Consider the following 18,373-nt stretch of genomic DNA (forward strand, 5'->3'; position numbering starts at 1 on the left):
ACCATGTGGAGCTTCTGCTTCATTCATGGCATCCAGCCCCTTGAAATCAGATCTGCTCAGTTCCATCCCACAAAGGAACTTTTCAGGATCATCACAACTGAATCTACTAGAGACTCCTCTTGTTGTTAAGGTTTGTAATTTAAGGAAACAGGAAGAACCAAGCAAACCAAAAGCCTGTAAACTACATTTAAAATGAAAACACTGAAGTGTTGTATCACAAACACTGTGGGATTGAAATTGTGGAATATTTTCAGTATCACGTGGTTGTTGTATCTACAGACCTTTCAGAAGCAGCACATTGGGAACAGTCTTGAAGAGTTTAGTTCTAAGCTAGTTGTAGTATGCAAGTTGTCCGGGTTCATGAAACACACTTGATTTTTATTGCATGGAACAAAGGAAGTTAAAGTTGGATTTTCCAATACAGTTAAATACTTAGAGATACAACTTGTATCTTGAACATCTCATTATTTAAGTGCTCAATAGTTCTGTATAGTTTGTCTTGCATATCTAGAAGCAAGAATATATTTGCTTCAGTTTCTTAATCTGGTCAAGTGAATGACAACTAAGTGATCTCAGTTAAGTGATGTCAGTTTCTTGTCAAATCCAGTGATGGCTTTTTGCAGGAATATTAGTCATTGTGTTCAACTGTACTTATATTCACTGCCATCAAACTCTTATCATGCAAGGAAATAACATTTGACCTGTCTTGTTGGTGCTGTTCTTTTTGCCTTTGCCTACCTGAACAAAATATTTGTGGTCTCTCTGAATTATAACCTTTTTCTTCTTATTAAATATGGTCCATATCATTAAGCTTGTTTCTTTGCCCTCCTTTTAAGCCCTCTCAATACTGTCAAATCCTTTTTGAGCAGACATAAGAAGACCTGAATGCTTCTAGATGGAGATGTGTGGGTACTTTTACAGCAGTGTATTTTTACAGCATCACTTGATTTATTCTTGTGCAAAGACTATTTAATTGGTGAAAAACAAGCTATTGCTGTCGCTTTGTTGATTGTCTTTTCTCACAGCAGTGTTTTCAGTTGCTGTATCTGGGGTAACCTTTGAAGTTGTATGTCTGTGAGAAGAGCAGTGTAGAATTTGCAAAAATTACTGGGATGGGAGACAACATTGCAGACAACAAGTTGCCATATCCTTCTTTCCTCAGGAAATTAATTTGAAAAAAAAGAAGCATGGGGTTTTATTATTTGGGTTTTCATACCTTTGGAAAAAGAGCAGTACAGAAGCTAAACTTTGTCCTCTCTGCTGGCACAAACTCAGTTTGTAATTGAAAATAATACTTTTGACGAGTGAAGTTGTCTGTCTTGAAGATTTAAATGGTTTTCAATTAAATGTTTCTGTTTCTTTTCATAGAGAGCTAAAGTTTTGGCTACATCTGCTTCTACGTCTTCTTTTCCTGGGTTTACTCCTCAGTCTATTCTCAGATCCAGCCTTCGCACCACATCCCTGGCAACTCCCTCTGCATCTCCTGGACGATCAGTTACTCCTCCTCTACGAACAAAGGAATCCAGAATATCTTTCAAAGAAGAGAACTCGAAAGCAAGAGGGACTGCTGGGGTAAGCTGGGCTGTCGTTGGTGGTTTTTTACAGTTAAAGCCTTTATAGAGTGTGATTTGAATTAGATCTTTTCAAAGTTCGCCATAACCCCTTATATTGAGAATTGAAATTATAAATCGGAATGGCAGACATGAAATTGGTCAAAAAGGTTACGTCAAACCTTCTGTAGCATCACATGCCTGCAGGAACATATTCACTAAAAATACCGGTGACCTTGGCAGTTTTTACTCAGGTGTTGTTAGGAGCTGTGATGGTTCCCAATGGCTGGTTCAGCTTCCCATGATACCTTTTCAAATGCTGGTATGGCAGGAAGGTAGGGACTAGAGATTGAGCCAGTTGTTTGGGTTGTTAAACCTTGTGAATGAAGCATCTTTTAAAGCAAGCAAAGGCATGAGCTGCATTTCTTGTCAGTCTCTCTGTTTGCAAGGCTGGGTTTACTTCAGCTGTGGTCAAAGCAGACTCCTGATGAAAAGAGCTGTACTGTTGTCTCTGCTCTGGCTGTCATGTTCTTGGTGTTGCTTTTTGCCTTGCACCAGGGACAGGATTTGTGGAGCTGTCAAATGAAGCTGGTCCATCCAAAATTTGCCCCATTCTACTCCTCCTTTTGCTCTGTCAGTTGGATTCCTTGATCCTGCTCATCATGCAGATGCCAAATTCATGTTCCGAAATCCAGTGCAGAACGAGGGCATGTGCTAGTATCTGCATGTATGGGCTTTCTGTATGTGTACTAACAAATTGTCATAATCTAGTTTTATGGCACCTTTTATTGCCTGTTATAAAGAGTTACTCAGTTGTCACAAAGAGCCTCTCTCTCATATGTGGAGTTCTTGTAATAAAGCAGTGTGGCCAGATTAATGTACTGGTTCCATGCTACAGGCAGAGCGAACACTCAGATATTTTAGTGGTGCATGCAAGTTGGAAAGGATATTTCCAGTTACTTAAAACCTTTTAATATGAAAACATGGGATTTTAACAGCTAAACTTTGTAAAACACAAATTTCACAAGGTTGTTCACAACACCGTAGAGATGATGATTATGGGCTTGGGAATACATAAATCTCCTATGGGAGTAAATGGAAAATTTGTGACATGAGAAAGGGAGCAGGTACAGGAGATGGTCCCAAAGCTGCTGCAGTCATTCCTGTAGCAGTACAGTGAAGGTTTTTCTGCTTTTTTTATAACTGGTTCTTACTGTTTTATGTGTAAACATCTGTTTCTGGCTTGTCTGCCATCACTGAATTTAGGACAAACTACTTCCTGCTTTCTTGTTTGTGGATTTGTAAGCAAAAAGGAAACTTTTTGCAGATGAGTATTTCTTGAATGTAGTGTTGAAGCATGGCATGTTGCTATCGTATGATGCTTTGGCAACTTCTGACAAGGCAGGAGGCAAGAAAATAAGCAGATATTTTGGAGACTCCTGTTGAGTGGCTTCTCCCTTCTGCCATCATTAGCTGGCACTATAACTCAGATGGTTGGGCAAAGGTCTTTACACAGTGATTAAATTCTCTTGATCATCTTGAGTCACTTGAAATACTTAAAAGATACTATTTTTGTTCTCAACATAAAAGCCTGAGTATGTCATGTGGATTTAGAAGGAAAGAAGATGGAGGTATTGAGAATATAGGTGTTGTCTCACACACTCCCAGTGACTCTATCAAGTGCAGTGTTGAGCTGTCGGATGAGATACCCCGCCAGTCTGACCAACTATCATGACTGAAACTTTAAACTGTAGTAACATAACTGTATGTTACCCTGATAGATGCAGAGTTGGTCACTCTGTGTGGATTTGTAGCCAGTCCAGAGAGTCCTGCAGTGGGATGATTTCTGCCACTTGTGCTGTGAAGCTTCTCGCCTTGCTCACGGGTGGTGGCAAATTGTTATTCATGAACAGAAACATCAGAAATGGAACGCGTGGTGGCATTTGCTGAGCACTCTGTTCTCTGTCCCTTAAACACATTGTCTTTTGTCTCTAGTAGAGAGTACATTGTATGTTTCTAACTTTACATTTGGAGGTGATCTGAAAGGAAAAGCGGTGTTTTGCTGTCCTCGATTTCATCTAACTTAGTTTGAAGTTAGTCTGTTTGCTAATTAATAATGCATTAACAGTAATTTCTTAACTTTAGGTTATTGAAGATAGTGTGTTAAGGCACAAACCTTAGTAGAAGCACCTGAACCATCATGCTATAGTGAATTACATCCATCAGGTAATCTTCAATACAGCTATGAGACTGCAGAACAACAGTTTGCATGTGCTTTGCCTGATAATAAAGATGGTGAATGTGATGCAGCTGAGGGAGATGGAGAGATTTTTATCTCAGAGTAATTTTCAGAGCATTTACATACCTGGACCCTTGACTTCAGTGCAGATCTTTACATTTAGTTTGCCATTCTGGGGATCTTGCCCCTCACTGTAACCCTTGCCAAAAAAGTCATTGTGAAAGAGGTTCCATCCATCTGTAGTGGCCAAGACAAGTACGGTCACCAAACCAGTAACTCACATCAGGCAAGCACAAATAAAAATATATATAAGTATCTACTATGCCAAATACTATGATCCATTTAAATACAAGAGGCACTAATCTAAGTTACTGCTTAAAAGGTATCATGTAATCTAAATTTATTACTTTCACTTTCTTGGAACTACTATTATTTTAAAGTCCATTTATTCTCTCAGTGCCTTCAGTTCTGGGTTTTTGCTACTCAGTATCCCCCTGTCATAATGTTGGACACTGTGCTGGGACACATCCATGTAAATACATCAGACCCAGCAACGTGATCCATCTTTTTTCTCCTATGAGTTCCACATACTTTGATGACTAATAACAGCAGACATGATTATTTACATATTCAGTGTTATCTCACCAGGCACACACAATGTGCATTTAGAAATACTTGCACAGACTACAACTACTATGCTTTTAGAAGCTCTACGGATACAACAAAAAAGCCTTAGCACAGAAACAGAATTAAACATACTTATCATTCCCCAGAATCACAGAACCTACCTCTCAAATATTTCTGTGACTCAAGGCTTCCATTCCCTACAAATACATACTCAGGAATCAGACAGCATGAGAACCCTACAAGAGACTCCCGGAACAATGATGCGAGCAGCAGTAACCACGCTCATCAGGCAGAGTATCAAGTAGCATGAAACAGGCCCACGCACACAGAAGAACCTGGACCACATCAGGTCACGCAGCTTCCAAAGGGGACCAACAGACAAGCCTCCTCTATAGAAGCAAAAGCACATCACAGTCCTTACTATTTATCTAACTACAGAAACCCTGCTACACAGATCTGCACCAAGAACAGTTATTACACAAAGGAAAGATTCACTGATAATGGTAATACAGACAAAGTATACTAATAATAGGTGTTTCCTGCAACTCTGTGTGCAAATAGTGCTGAAACCGTTTTATCACAGAAGCATTAGATCCCATGAATGGAATGCAGTACTCTGAATTCCTGATCGAAAACACAAGTCCTCTGCAAATGGGAAATAAAAAGCAAGAAAAAAGGTTCAAATGTTCATGCAAACTGCAAGAAAGTGATCAGAATGGTCCTGCTAAGACTGGCTTTTTTTCTCAAGCATTTTTATGACGTTCTCTCTTTATGCTGAAAGCTAACCACTCCAAATTATCACCATCTCAACTGAAAATTCCATGTAATGGAATGAATTTGGATGAATTTGGATTCAAGGATGAATTTGGTAATCAGAAGAATATTCTCCTCACATTTTTTATTCTGTTCTGCTGATCACTCCTGAAATCCAACTCCAAAGTTTGCCATGTCACTAGAAGTATCTTAGAACAACTTTGAGACCCAGTAAATGAAGGGACATGTTCTTTTTCAGTGAAAAATGAACAAATCAGCTAAACTGAACTTATCTTCAGTTCTACTAGATGAGCATCTATGCATTCATGTTGTACTAAAGTCCTAAATGGATTTTTTTAGTATTTAATAATATGTTAACAAGCCATATAATAAATACAGAAACAGTTGTAAGATGCCATGTTTCACATCTTAGGCTTCTTGTTTTGCACCAGCTATCGGAACGGGGGCACATCCTATATTTTTTCGAAGCTTCCTCAGGTTGTCTGGATCCACAAGGCCGTAAACAGCTGACTTCCAGGTCCCATCATGTACACAAGCACGCTGTGACATACCATGACATGTGAATTAATTCAGAAGCTAAAGCTTTCCTGTGTTATCTTAATAATGGCCTTGGGATTATTACACGTATTACACATTAGTCCACCACAAGCTGTCCGGTGAAGCCCGAGGCCCCGAACACCACCAGCTCGTAGGGCCGCTCGCCCGCCCCATCGCCGCCGGCCGCCATGGCGAGAGGAGCCGCCGCACCCCCGCAGCGCCAGGCAGCGGCCGCACCGCGCGGACACGCCCAGGACACGCCCCTCGCCCCCCCCACAGGGGCGGAGCGCGAGGGCCGCTCGCGGGGCGGCCGTTACGGTCGTTACGGGTACGCGGTCCTGGCGGTGTCAGGGGCCTGAGCCGCTCCCCGCGCCAACCGGCGCCGGCGCCGCCGGGAGAAGTGACTTTGCTCTCGGTCCTGCAGTGAGGAGAGAGGGGGAGGAGCTCTCTGAGGGGAGTTTTAACTTACTGTCAACACATGAAAGTGTACCAGGGTTTGGGCAAGTGGTTTCAGACCCCAGCAGTTGAAGCAACGACCTGTGTAGGGAGAGGTCAACATCACTGACCCACAGCAGACATTGTCTCCTGCTGAGCACGGGTCATTACAGTGAGTTATTGACATAAGCGTTTCAGCACAGGTAATGTATGTGAACTGAGGACTCTCAGTAATCAAAAAGAAAACATTAATGACCTAGAAGTAACATGAAACACTCTCTTTCCCCTACAACCATAGCAAGTATTTATGTTTCGCTCAACAACAAAAGCAGAACAAGGGAACATCTGAAGTTCTTGTTGCAGTGGTGAGAAGCACTGACCCTGCAGAGCCCAAATGGTAAGGAGCACTCACAACTGCACAGCGCGCTGAGGTATTGTTGTGTTCTCTGTGCTTTTCATGGCCAGGCTGCCCACCTGGAGTCCAGAGGCTTGCAGCAAGTCACTTGCGAAGCAACCTTGTGAATCCTGCCCGCTGATCATTTCTCCCAGGGAACGTCTGCCATATGTAAAACATTTGTGATAGATGGCTGTATAACCTGTTTTAAAAACCTCTAGTGACAGACATTTCATGCTGTTCCCCAGGCCATCACCTCCTGCACTTTGTTACGCATATGACTGGAGACAAGAAGCTAGATCTCCACATTCTGTAGTTTCAGCTCCATACCTTGTATCTCCTGTTTCTAGAGGACATTGGTAAAAGATATAATCCCTGAGGAGTACATAAAAAGTTGGAAACATCCATGAATCTTCTCAGTCTTCCCTAGGTTAAAAAGCACTTACTATTTTGATCTTTGCTCATAGACCACTTCATATATACAATATTCTTTTTCTCTTGCGAACTCTCCAGCAGCTTTATATTTTTCTTGAAATATAGTGCCTGCTACTAGGCCCCACATTGACATTAGTCTTTACCAAATCGATTGAGAAGGTTATATGATGTGCATGAATTTATCCCAGTTTCTACATGCCCCAAATATTTGCCTTTTTTGTTTGTTTTGCAAGTGTCACACTATTGATGCAGATGCAGCTGATTTTTTCTTCTACCTCAGAGGCTCTTTCAAATCACTGCTGCTTAGCCAGCCTTTTCCCCTCTCAGATTTGTAGTGAAGATTAATGTCCTTTGTGAATACATTCTAAACATCTCACCTCCAAGGCAGCAGGAGATCCTGACCTCTAAGCATCAACATAAACTCCTTGAGTAGCGCAGATGCGGTTGTTTGTAGGCCTACACTATCAGCTGTATCAGTGAAACAACTCAGCCTAACAAAAAACAAAGAGTCAGGGAGTGAAGAACAAAGCCTGTTTCTGTGTTCTTCTTTAACCCAGATCATCTTGTTGATCTGATTTACAGAGCAACCCTGCAAAACCAGTTTCTTGTCTTTGAGGTCACTGAACATCTCACTATTCGAGCTGGTCCCTTACTGCCTACCTGTCCTTCCTACACACTGGGATAATTTCCAGCTGTGCTAATAATACTGTTGAACTTCTCTGAGCTACTTTCCTCCTACACTCAATTTTTCTCTTCCACCACCAGTTCTCAAAGTCTGCTTTCTTCAAGGCTTCTATCTTTGGTCTTCCTTTCTCCCTTCCACTTTGTACAAGCTTTGCAAAAACATTGCAACAATAAGAAATAGATACTATTCTCCTAAACTAAAGTTAACAAAAATAATTATTTCTTCCAACTTTGCATCAATATTTAAAATTGTTCAGTGACAGGAGATTGTACGGAGCCTGGATATTGCAGAGAGATTCTGATATGGCTTGCAGGGCAGGCTAGGATCCGCAGCCTTCTCTTTTCATCCCTTTCCTACAGAAGCATAGTTTACTACCTATTTTATCTCCTACTTCAATTTTTTCCTGGTTATCGCTTCCTAGGTGTGCTCTGCCAAGTACCCCCTTTCTTTGTTCATTGCACAGTATATCCCCACTGCTTTATCCTGTCCTGTACTTGTCTTGAATATGATGTTTCTGTTTGGTTGCCTCCTTTTTCTGCTCTTTCAGATACATCAGCTGGTTGTCTTCTTCTTCCTCTTCTGAAATTGCTCCTCATGATAATATTCTGTGATCATTCCTCCTTTCTTATTCAGCATTACAGCATTGCTGAAGGCTCCTATCAAAACAGTTGGATATTGAAGGTTTTTAAAAGATGCTATTCACCAATCCTATTTATCTGTATATGTGTATTATTGGTATGATGGGTTACTCATAAAACACACCGATTAAATAATTAAAAGTAAGTTAAGCCAGAGTGTTCATCACATTGTGGGGCTTTTTGCTCTCTGGAGCCCCTGGATACACTGCAAAACTTCATCCCATTGTCACTTTGAAATGATCACAAGTGATAACTATCACAATGATCAAACCCAGCAAAACTACAACACAGAAGTTCTCCCACCTGGAACTTGATCTCTGCTACTTGTGAATGCTGGCAGAGAGGTCAGGCTGGCTGCAGTAGTGTCCTGCAATCTTGGCTTTGCCATCAGCAACGTTTTCCCCAAATGTTGACTCATGCATTATTGCGGACTCTGAATTACAGTTCCCATGTTTCATGTGCTCATTCTTTTCATGCTGGCAGAAGATACTGGAACATATTGTCAAAGAAAGTGCTGTGAATTGAAGTGTAGGAGATTCCAATCCCAGTCTTCAGAGCATAATCTTTCTCCACAAAAGTGCAACACCTATGAATTGTATTTATTTATATACATTTCCCTTTAATAACTTTGTGTTGCTCCCAGCATCTAGTCTATAAAACTAGTTGCAGTCTCCTATGATGTAAAGAAAATAGGTTATTAGTGCACAACAGAAGAAATAATTATGAAACTAAAATATTGTAATACTAAATGACTATACAGTTAGAAACAAATGCTTACTGTTGATGGTTCAGATGTTGCAAGTATGTAAGATTCTAATTTTATTTTGTCTGTTCTGTTTAGGAGGAACAGTTAGAAGCGATATTGTCAGCTGCTCTCCAGACAGGTTCTTTAGAAATTCTGACTGGATGCATTAAACATTGGACATCAGAAGGTAACACTTACGTTGTTTTAATGTGATAGATATTTTTTGTTTGAAATTGTTGATTCATGTCGTCTTTGTTTTCTTTCTTTAAAGAGCAGCCAAGTTCTGCTGCTAAGTTACGGTTTGTTCTGCAGTGGACATGGAACAAAGTGATCTATACAAAAGCTGAATTTGACCAAATATGTGAGTACTACTAGAGTAATTCTACACACATAAAATTATTCTAACTGAGCTTATTCAGTAATCTGTGAGTATATAATATTACATGTGGTTGTTCAAGTGTACTTTGAAACTCTGCAATTGCTCTGTAAGCTAATGATTTAGTATTTATTCTTGTACAGGTGTTCCACTGTTTGATGGCTCTTGCAACTTTACTGACCCACGGGCATTACAGGCTCTTCAGCGCTGCCAGTTGCATTTGCGCAGCCTTAGGACAGTCTTAAACTGTTTTCTAACAGAAGCACAAGAGCTTACTGAAAAAGGTTTGTAATAATATTACTATATCATTGATCTCTTTTATGAAGATCTGTAATTATGCTTGGGTTGTAACTGTGGAAACATGAGCTTTTGTTGGTTTTGATGATTAGAAGACAGTCACATTCAGCTGGCAGAGAGAAGAGGCTCAAGGCTGAGAGGCTGAGACCACCCCTTAATATGGATTGAGTTCAGGGAAATAAGTTGTTGTGGAATTCCTGCAAGTGGGTCAGGGAGGCTACATTCAGCAAGAAGCTGTGTAAGCAACTGGGCTGAAATGACAGAAATCAAATGTAGTAATGCTGAAAATTGTTCTTATTAATACTTAGCTAGCAATTTATAATTGCATGCAAATATTGTATTGCAAATTACTAAAAAACGGGAAGCATACATGAGTAACTTGTCAAGTAAGTTGCCTGATCTTCTATAGCTTTCGGCAATATCAATTGTTCGTGGTATATTGAGGAGGGGGGAAAGAATATCCTTTTGCTGTGTTAAAAATCTCTGCTACATGAAAAAATAACGTCTTATTCATGAGTGTATTTAAGAGCTCAGGCTTTTTTTCATTATTATGAATATTTTAGCCTTTAGTGAATCTGGTTCTTTGTAGGGGTTGTTTTTTGTTTTGGTGGTGACTGTGGGCTTTTTCTTCAATTAAGAAGGTGATACAGGGTGAAAAATGCCGAGAGAAAGTTTTCGGCCATGTTAGTTCAAGACTTTCTATGTAGTCTGATGAAGGGAGTTTTGTAAAAACTAAAAGAATTGCATAACACAAATAATCTTATGCCTTTTTTTTCAGGTTTTGCAGACTTGACAAACAAGCACATGGTCACCAGCCTCATTTCCTTGTACGCACAAGTGGTCGCCTGGTTCTGTCGATCCAGTCTCCTTCCAGAGGGTTTAGGTAAGCGTCAGCTCTCGTACATTGGTAACAGGAGAACATCCAGTACAAGATTCATATGAACACAAGCTTAGCTGTGCTTTTGTAAACGTTTTGCTGTGAACAAGTCATGTTTTTCAGTGTCAGTGCATGCTGAAGGTCTGCTGGTGAAACTGAGAGGTAACTGTTTTTTCAAGTACTTGGTGTAGAATACTGGAAGCAGTTTCTTTCCTGGATGTTTTTTAGAAATAACAATAAGCCTCTGACTTCAAAGAGTTGCTCATGTCTTCAGCTTAAAATGCTTGCAATATTAAACAAATTATTATTAAACAACACATATCTGAATGCTTGTTTTTACAGTAAAAGCATCACCTGCATGTTTTGAGCTTGTTATCCTTAATTGTCTTACAAATGCTCACATGACATTGAAATAACCATTCCCTTTGAGAACAGTTTTTTTTTAATGGTGAACTTGCACTTACAGTACCGCATGCTACATCATACCTTGAAAGTGTCTTGAACCATTTTGAGCAAAGGCAGAAAGAAGATTGGCTTTGTTTTGAATGGGAGGCTTCTCTGTCTTTCTTGATGCATAACTTGTATGACTGTCTGTCATTTGAGTCAAAAATTTTAGTATAAAAATGTGATATTACTTCTCTAACTTGCTTTTACTTTATTCCCTGTAGATGATGATATGCGTTTGTCTAGACCTTTCTACAATTATCTTCTGATTCAGAGCTACTATACTGGTCACCGACAGAAACTTGAGCATTTATCAAGGTAAGACTCACAGGAAAACTTCAGAACACTTCCACTGCAAATTCAGAAGAGGAAGTGAATGGTGTTCATATCCACAGTTGAATTGGCTATGTTTAATGCCTTTGCAGGCAATACTCTTGACTTCAGTGATGCACGTGTTCTGCGCAACACAGAGGTTACTTTCATATGTCAAAATGTTTATATGTACCTCTGCTTAGTACCATTTGCTGCTATCATTTTTTGCAGCGTACTTTATTCATTATCTAACCTATATAATTTGCTGCTACTGAAAAAGATCGTGTGATTAGTATAAGATCAGTTATCTCCAATTCAGCAAAGGCCAGTGTTCACAGAACAATTGTTTGGACACAGAAGAAAGCATACTTGTGAGGATGAAAAATCATGGACTCCACACAATCCAATGTGAATTTAAGTGAAGCCATTTATTGCTTGTTACAACTCTCCTTAAGTACCTTTTGACCTGTCCACACGCTGTCAACACATCAGAAGGCTGCTTGTAATTGGTCAATAGCTACTGTTCACGCGCCACAAACTAATAGGTGATTGGATTATAAATTTCTGCACAAGCTCTAATATTAAGCAAAATGTATCTATATTACAGCTGACTTGCTGACTCTTTTCTTCACTAGATAGTCCTTCTTTTGTATTACTCAAGGTTGTACAAAGTCACGTAAGACACGTAGGCTGTTTGACTCTTGCTCTCTTGCTGGACACATAGGCCTCAGAGGCCTGTTCAGTTCAGTTCCATACAATGTCCATTAACTTCAAGAAAATCCCTCAAATATCCTACACATACCTTTTTAAAAACTTGACTGGTAATAACTGATAAAAATTGTATTTCCCTAGATCTCCTACTCACAAGTAAGTTGGTATAATTCTGCTGCTTTTTATCATCGGGGATCTAAAGGGTAGTGTCACAGCAGAAGACTGTGATGGGCTTTTGAAGAATGTGATTTTTTAAAAGTTCAGCCATCCCAAATGGAAATCGTATTTGTATAGAAACATAAATACTGATCAAGATGATACTAAAATTATCTGTGTGTTCTAGCTTTCTGAAAATATCTTTTTTTTCAGTAACAAAAGTGAGGTGCCAAGAACAAAGTCTGAAATTTCCATTACATTGTCACACAGCTGTGTATTGGAACACTCCAACTTGAGGCATTAGATTTGTGATGAAGAATAGTCCTACTATTTTGATACTGTTACCTTTCCTCTGCCAGACAATATAGGAGTGGTTACTTAGGCACTTACAACACTTTGTTTATGCTTCCTGGTATTAGAAGAAAACTTGGAACCTAAAAGGTCATTGAGACTTTTCCCTCCCTAAGAGAGTTTTTAGGATTTCTCTTTGGAACTCCACTAATAAATGAATAGGGTCTAGCAAGTATCTGTCATTCTGACTCAGAAATGTCTTCCATGTGCATTTCAAGTCATCATCATGTCTTTGTATGTTTGTTATTTTCTTGGAGTCATGGGAGCTTTTTTTTGGTTTTGACTGGAGGAAACGTGTTACACGGAGAGCCTGGAATTAGTGTTTGGCTCTGCCCAAATTCTTGGTACCTTTTGTTGCAGAGGAAAATGGGATTCTGACTGCTTGATGATTGATGGATTGGTTTCCCAGCTAGGAGATCAAGTTGAGAAGTTGTGGCAGAGAGATGAAGGAGGAACTGGGAAATATCCACCTGCTAGTTTACATGTGAGTGTTCTGCTCTCTGGAAACAACAATAAACAACAACCAACCCCTCCAAACCCCACCCAAAACCCAACGATTTAGGAAAGACAAGAGGTTTAGAGTATCTTTTTCATTTCAGGCACTGCTGGATGTCTATTTGCTAGAAGGCATTGAAGAAAGCTACAAACATGCAATTGTATCCTTTCTAATTATTTTTATTACACCTTCATCCCATTTCCAGCACACCTAACAAGTCTTGCTTTTGTTTTCTTTAAAGTGCAGGCACACTGAATAATAAATGGAGATAAGAAAATAGTCATTGGGCAGAAACTTGATTTTTAAGCTGCTGAAATGTATATAATTGCTTTTGTTGTTTGTTGGCTATCCTGAGAGGGGATTCTCTAGAGAGCAAGAGGTTTAAAAACTGCTACCCCATGCCATCTTCTGAGAGTATGGCCCTAAAAAGGGATGTCAGAAAATGAAACTACCAATGAGTGATCCACATAGTGTTTAACCCCAGTTTTCTTGTAAGTTTTATTGTAAGCACTCCATAGTTTACATTGTTTAATATACTCTGGTAATGAGGAACAAAAAAAAAGACAAAAAACCCAACAACAGTAGGATTTGTTTTCTTTAATAATGAAGCATTGAATGTTCAAATTTGTTGAATGTCCAGCTGGTAGCTCCACTGACTAAAGAGGGAGCCTAAGTTTATAAGGGAAGTAGTTAAATATTTGAAGTTTACCTTTCTGAATGCCTTAGAGAAATCAAAGACAATTTCTTTTGATTTACCCAGAATGCAATTTTCTGCTTAGGACATGACTGTCTTCGGGTTATAACAGCTTAAAATGGCAAGGCCAAGACATTTGTGTTTTCTGCTTCCTACCACTTTTATATTCTCATTTCATTGTGTCTTTTTCTAAGTGCAATGTGATATAATTTTTGTCTTACAAATTTATTTGCCTTAATTAGATACTTGATACCAGACAATTTACTTGCTGCTGGATATCAAGCATTCCTTTCCAAATAGAACAGAAACTTCAACTGACTCATTTCCAACTGCCTTTGCTATCCCTTGGGGTCTTGTTAAGCTTATTCAAGGTTTTTGGCTTCTAGATCACAATGATTATGAAGTAAGTATGTTACAGTTTAGTTACACACGCATTGCAATACAAAACTTTTGTCTATAAAATATTTGTTTTAAATGGTGCTTAGTTAATAACAGGTCTTAAAACATTAGAAGCTTTTTTGCAATAGTGCTACAATGTCTTCAACAATAAATTATGATGTGAAAATTTATTCTAATTACTTTGACAGGAAATTGATTAAACCAAAGAAGACATCACCTTTAATAATGCTTGATATTTGAATTCACAGAGCCACCCATTCAGGTTGTTTTCAGCAGAAGAGTTGAGCACTTGTCCAGTATCAAGTATTTTGTTAGTTGGTCATATAAGTTCATTTAACACACCCTTACTTAAGAAACTTTTGACTATTTTTGCTGCATGTGTGTATGTGTATCTCTTAACAAAGCTGATCTCTACCTACTATAGAGTGCACTGGCCCTGCTCTTTCATCCAGCTACAATCAAAAGTGTGTCATGGCAACATGTGAGAGTTCTTCAGTCCCTCATGTGCCAAGGAGAGCACAGGCAAGCGCTCAGATACATCCAGATGATGAAGCCACCAGTGTCGAGCAGCAGTGAAGTGCGGCTTTTCCTCACTGTGCTGTTGTCCAATAGGTAAAGAAATACGTCCCACTGTTTGGCCTTCAAGTCTTGTGAAAGGTGGAGAACAAATAATACCAGTCACAACCCCCTACACTTCCTTTAAACTTTGAACGCAGTAGTTTTGGAGCATCTTTTTGGTTATACCATTTGTATTCCTTTACATCTCAAATAAATGAATTTCAGGTGCCTGGTGGAGGCTTGGAGTCTGTTGCAGCAACATACCACCAAGTTAAACATCGAAGAGCTGTTAAAACACATGTATGAAATCTGTCAGGAGATGGGACTAATGGAAGACTTGCTGAAGCTGCCTTTCACAGAGACTGAACAAGTAAGTGTGGACAAGGAAAAAAGTGATAATCACCTCTTTGAAAAGAGAAGAGGCAGAATCCTACTAGATTTTTGGAATGCGTTATTTCTCACAGGAGTGTTTGGAGAAGTTTCTACAGACCAATGCTGGTGTCCAGAGTCGTGAATTTCTTTTAGTCCACCATCTGCAACGTGCCAACTATATCCCAGCACTACGGCTGCATCAGTCAATGAAGGTTAATCCTACGGTAAGCATTAAAGTTCTGTCAAGTGTGCAACCTTCAGCTAGGTGTTACTAATGGGTTTTGGTAGTAGTCACAAAAAATCCTGCTTTGTTTTTTGTATCCTTCTTTGAACTACTAGGAATAAGTTTCTACACCTAAGTTTCCTCTGAACCTAAAAGTTGAACAAAATACTTCACAAATCAAAAGCTGCTCTATGAAATTACAAATTAAATATTCACACCATTTTTACTCCACTTAAAGTAGTTATGTGTTACTGATGAGTTCTGATAGTAGTCACTAAAAATCCTGCTTTTTTTTCTGTACCATTATTTGAACTGCCAGAAATAAGTTACAGCCAAACCTAAATGTTGAACAAAATACTTCACTGCTCCAAAGTGACTCTTGTGAAGTTATATATGAAATATTATCGACTTTTATTGACTCCACTTCGAATAATTTGTTTGCATGTGAGGAATAAACATACATATCTATTTTCTCTCAGCCAAACTTATAATTCAGTTATTCAAATACTGATATTCAGTATTGTGTGGATTATTGAAAGTCACTGCTTTCTGTAGTTTGTCTCTTGTATCTTGCCTGAAACATTATGCTGATCCACAGGTAAAAAATTGTGTTTGTTTGTTTGTTTGTTTTGGTGTGGTGCTTTTTGTTGGTTTTTGTTTGTGGTTTTGTTTTGTTTTGTTTTTTCATTTCCTAAAGATACAGTGTGAATTTAATGTTACCACGTTTATGACAGAAATCCATATCTAACTTCTATTTCTCAGAATAGCCAAATCAAACTGGGTAGTCTGTGAACTTCTGTTACGACTCTGTGATGCACTTCTTGGTGTTTTCCAGAACCACAGTTTCTCAGTGAATCAAACATAAGGTGGATTTTACTCTGTCTCTAGAGGAAATGTATCCACTACTTCGAAACAGCACAGATAGTTCCGTGCAATGAACTTCTTTTAAGTAGTTAACTTCTTGCTTTATGCTTTTCATTCATCAGAATGAATGTGATCTTCAGTTGAGAGACAAAGCAGTTGTCAGAAATGCTGTATTAGACCAATATGACAAGATCCTTCCTAGAGTTCAAAGGAAGCTGGTGGCAGAGAGAGCTGAGCTCTACCATTTGCCTTTATCAGTCCTGAGAGAAGGTAAGTAAGTTTTAGGGGAAGTAAGTTTTAGGGGGTAGCCATCACATCGGTTACACAAGGCTGATATGTTTTCCTTCTTGCTTTCCAGTCTCCAGACCAAAGCCATTATCAACAGTAACAAAAGCCAATGCAGGAAATGTGTGTATTTTCATCAGTTATGTGTTGTCCAAAATTAGAGAAGTGTGGGTAGGAAATGAGCAGAAACCCAGTTTCTCAGGATATGATAGGTAAGCAGCCTCTGAACAAAGTTTAGTCTGGAGCTACAAGTTTGGAGAGAGAGAGGAAAACCCATTGGAATGATGTCAGTGTTTTGGAGGGAAGGTGCACCTGAAGGGAGCTTTGGTTGGCTTTTTTGCACATACAATGTAAAGGCTTTTAGGTATAAAAAATGATAAATAATATTTGGAGAGTTTTTCTGCTATGATAATATTATTTACGCACATAAATATATTTACATGATGGTAAATGTGTTTACAGTATGTCAGATAGCTGAAACTGATGATTGCTATAAAGCTACTGGTGTAGAGAGTTTGACAGACTTGATTGTGTGATCAAACAGTAATCCTTTACCACTTTCTGCCCAGTTTTGGCTTATTTCTGCTTCTTTTTATTTAAAACAAACCCAGAATTATAAAGAGCAGAAAAGAGACTAGTAGTTGTCTGATGATTTTCCTACAGGTGGTATGGTCAAATAAACATGAATTCTGGGATGTTTGGAGTTCTGGGGGATGAAAGTCAGTGAAATTTTCCTTTTAATTCCAGTCGTAGAGTTACAGAACCACCAGTCCTGACACACCGTCTCCCTGATGCAGAGTTGCCCGATGTATTTGTTGGGACACCAGTTACAAAATTTTCACCGAAATGTTCCAGGTAGTGTGAGTATTTCAAAAAGGTGTTGCTTCCCATTGTGTGTGTGTGCGCTGTACACTTGCTGTGGTTTCAGTGTTGAATTTACATTTAGATTGACATTTATTAGAGGCAGTGATTTAGGAAACTAAGTACGAAATGTTAAGAAATAAGTAAAAAAAATATAACGCCTGTAACTTGTTCATGGGCCTGATAACGTCACCCCAACAGTAAGGGTTCACCTGCATTTCTTGTTCATGTTTTTGTTCTTTATCTTCTTATATTTCTTGAACACATTTTTTTCCCATTTAATTATTTATTTTCATATTCCCAATTGTGTCTCTTAATAGATTGCTTCATTCGGTGGTTCATCCTGTTCCTTCATGTTCTGCAGCACAGGGTGGTTGCTGGCAGTCACCATGTGGAGCTTCTGCTTCATTCATGGCATCCAGCCCCTTGAAATCAGATCTGCTCAGTTCCATCCCACAAAGGAACTTTTCAGGATCATCACAACTGAATCTACTAGAGACTCCCCCTGTGGTTAAGGTTTGTAATTTGAGAAAACAGGAAGAACCAAGCAAACCAAAAGCCTGTAAGCTACATTTAAAATGAAAACACCTAAGTATTTTATCACAAACACTGTGGGATTGAAATTGTGGAATATTTTCAGTATCATGTGGTTGTTGTATCTACAGACCTTTCAGAAGCAGCACGTTGGGAACAGTTTTGAAGAGTTTAGTTCTAAGCTAGTTGTAGTATGCTTCTTGAAACACACTTGATTTTATTGCATGGAACAAAGGAAGTTAAAACTGGACTTTTCAATACACTTAGATACTTAAAGATGCAATTTGTAGATTAACCACCTTATTATTTAAGTGCTCAATAGCTCTGTATAGTTTGTCTTGCTTACCTAGAAGCATGAATGTATTTGCTTCAGTTTCTTAATCTGGTCAAGTGAATGACAACTGAGTGATGTCAATTAAGTGATGCCAGTCTCTATCAAATCCAGTGATGGCTTTTTGCAGGAATTTTAGTCATTGTGTTCAACTGTACTTATATTCACCGCCA

The 18,373-nt window shown here is 39.0% G+C and overlaps 1 protein-coding gene across 1 annotated transcript; it reads left to right on the forward strand.

The window, feature by feature from the left end:
• Positions 1 to 6,195: 6,195 nt before the first annotated feature.
• LOC136099648 (protein ELYS-like) lies at positions 6,196 to 16,690 on the forward strand. The gene is made up of 15 exons (XM_065834085.2): positions 6,196 to 6,365; positions 6,461 to 6,559; positions 9,156 to 9,246; positions 9,331 to 9,420; positions 9,579 to 9,719; positions 10,511 to 10,615; positions 11,278 to 11,371; positions 12,944 to 13,067; positions 13,183 to 13,239; positions 14,030 to 14,176; positions 14,597 to 14,784; positions 14,956 to 15,100; positions 15,195 to 15,326; positions 16,312 to 16,459; positions 16,548 to 16,690. Exons 2-15 carry the CDS (start codon positions 6,557 to 6,559, stop codon positions 16,688 to 16,690), a joined length of 1,608 nt encoding a protein of 535 aa, XP_065690157.2. The 5' UTR covers positions 6,196 to 6,365; positions 6,461 to 6,556.
• The last annotated feature ends 1,683 nt before the right edge of the window (positions 16,691 to 18,373 follow it).

This window comes from Patagioenas fasciata, chromosome 3 (genome assembly GCF_037038585.1).
Source record: "Patagioenas fasciata isolate bPatFas1 chromosome 3, bPatFas1.hap1, whole genome shotgun sequence".
Classification (NCBI taxonomy): Eukaryota; Metazoa; Chordata; class Aves; order Columbiformes; family Columbidae; genus Patagioenas; species Patagioenas fasciata.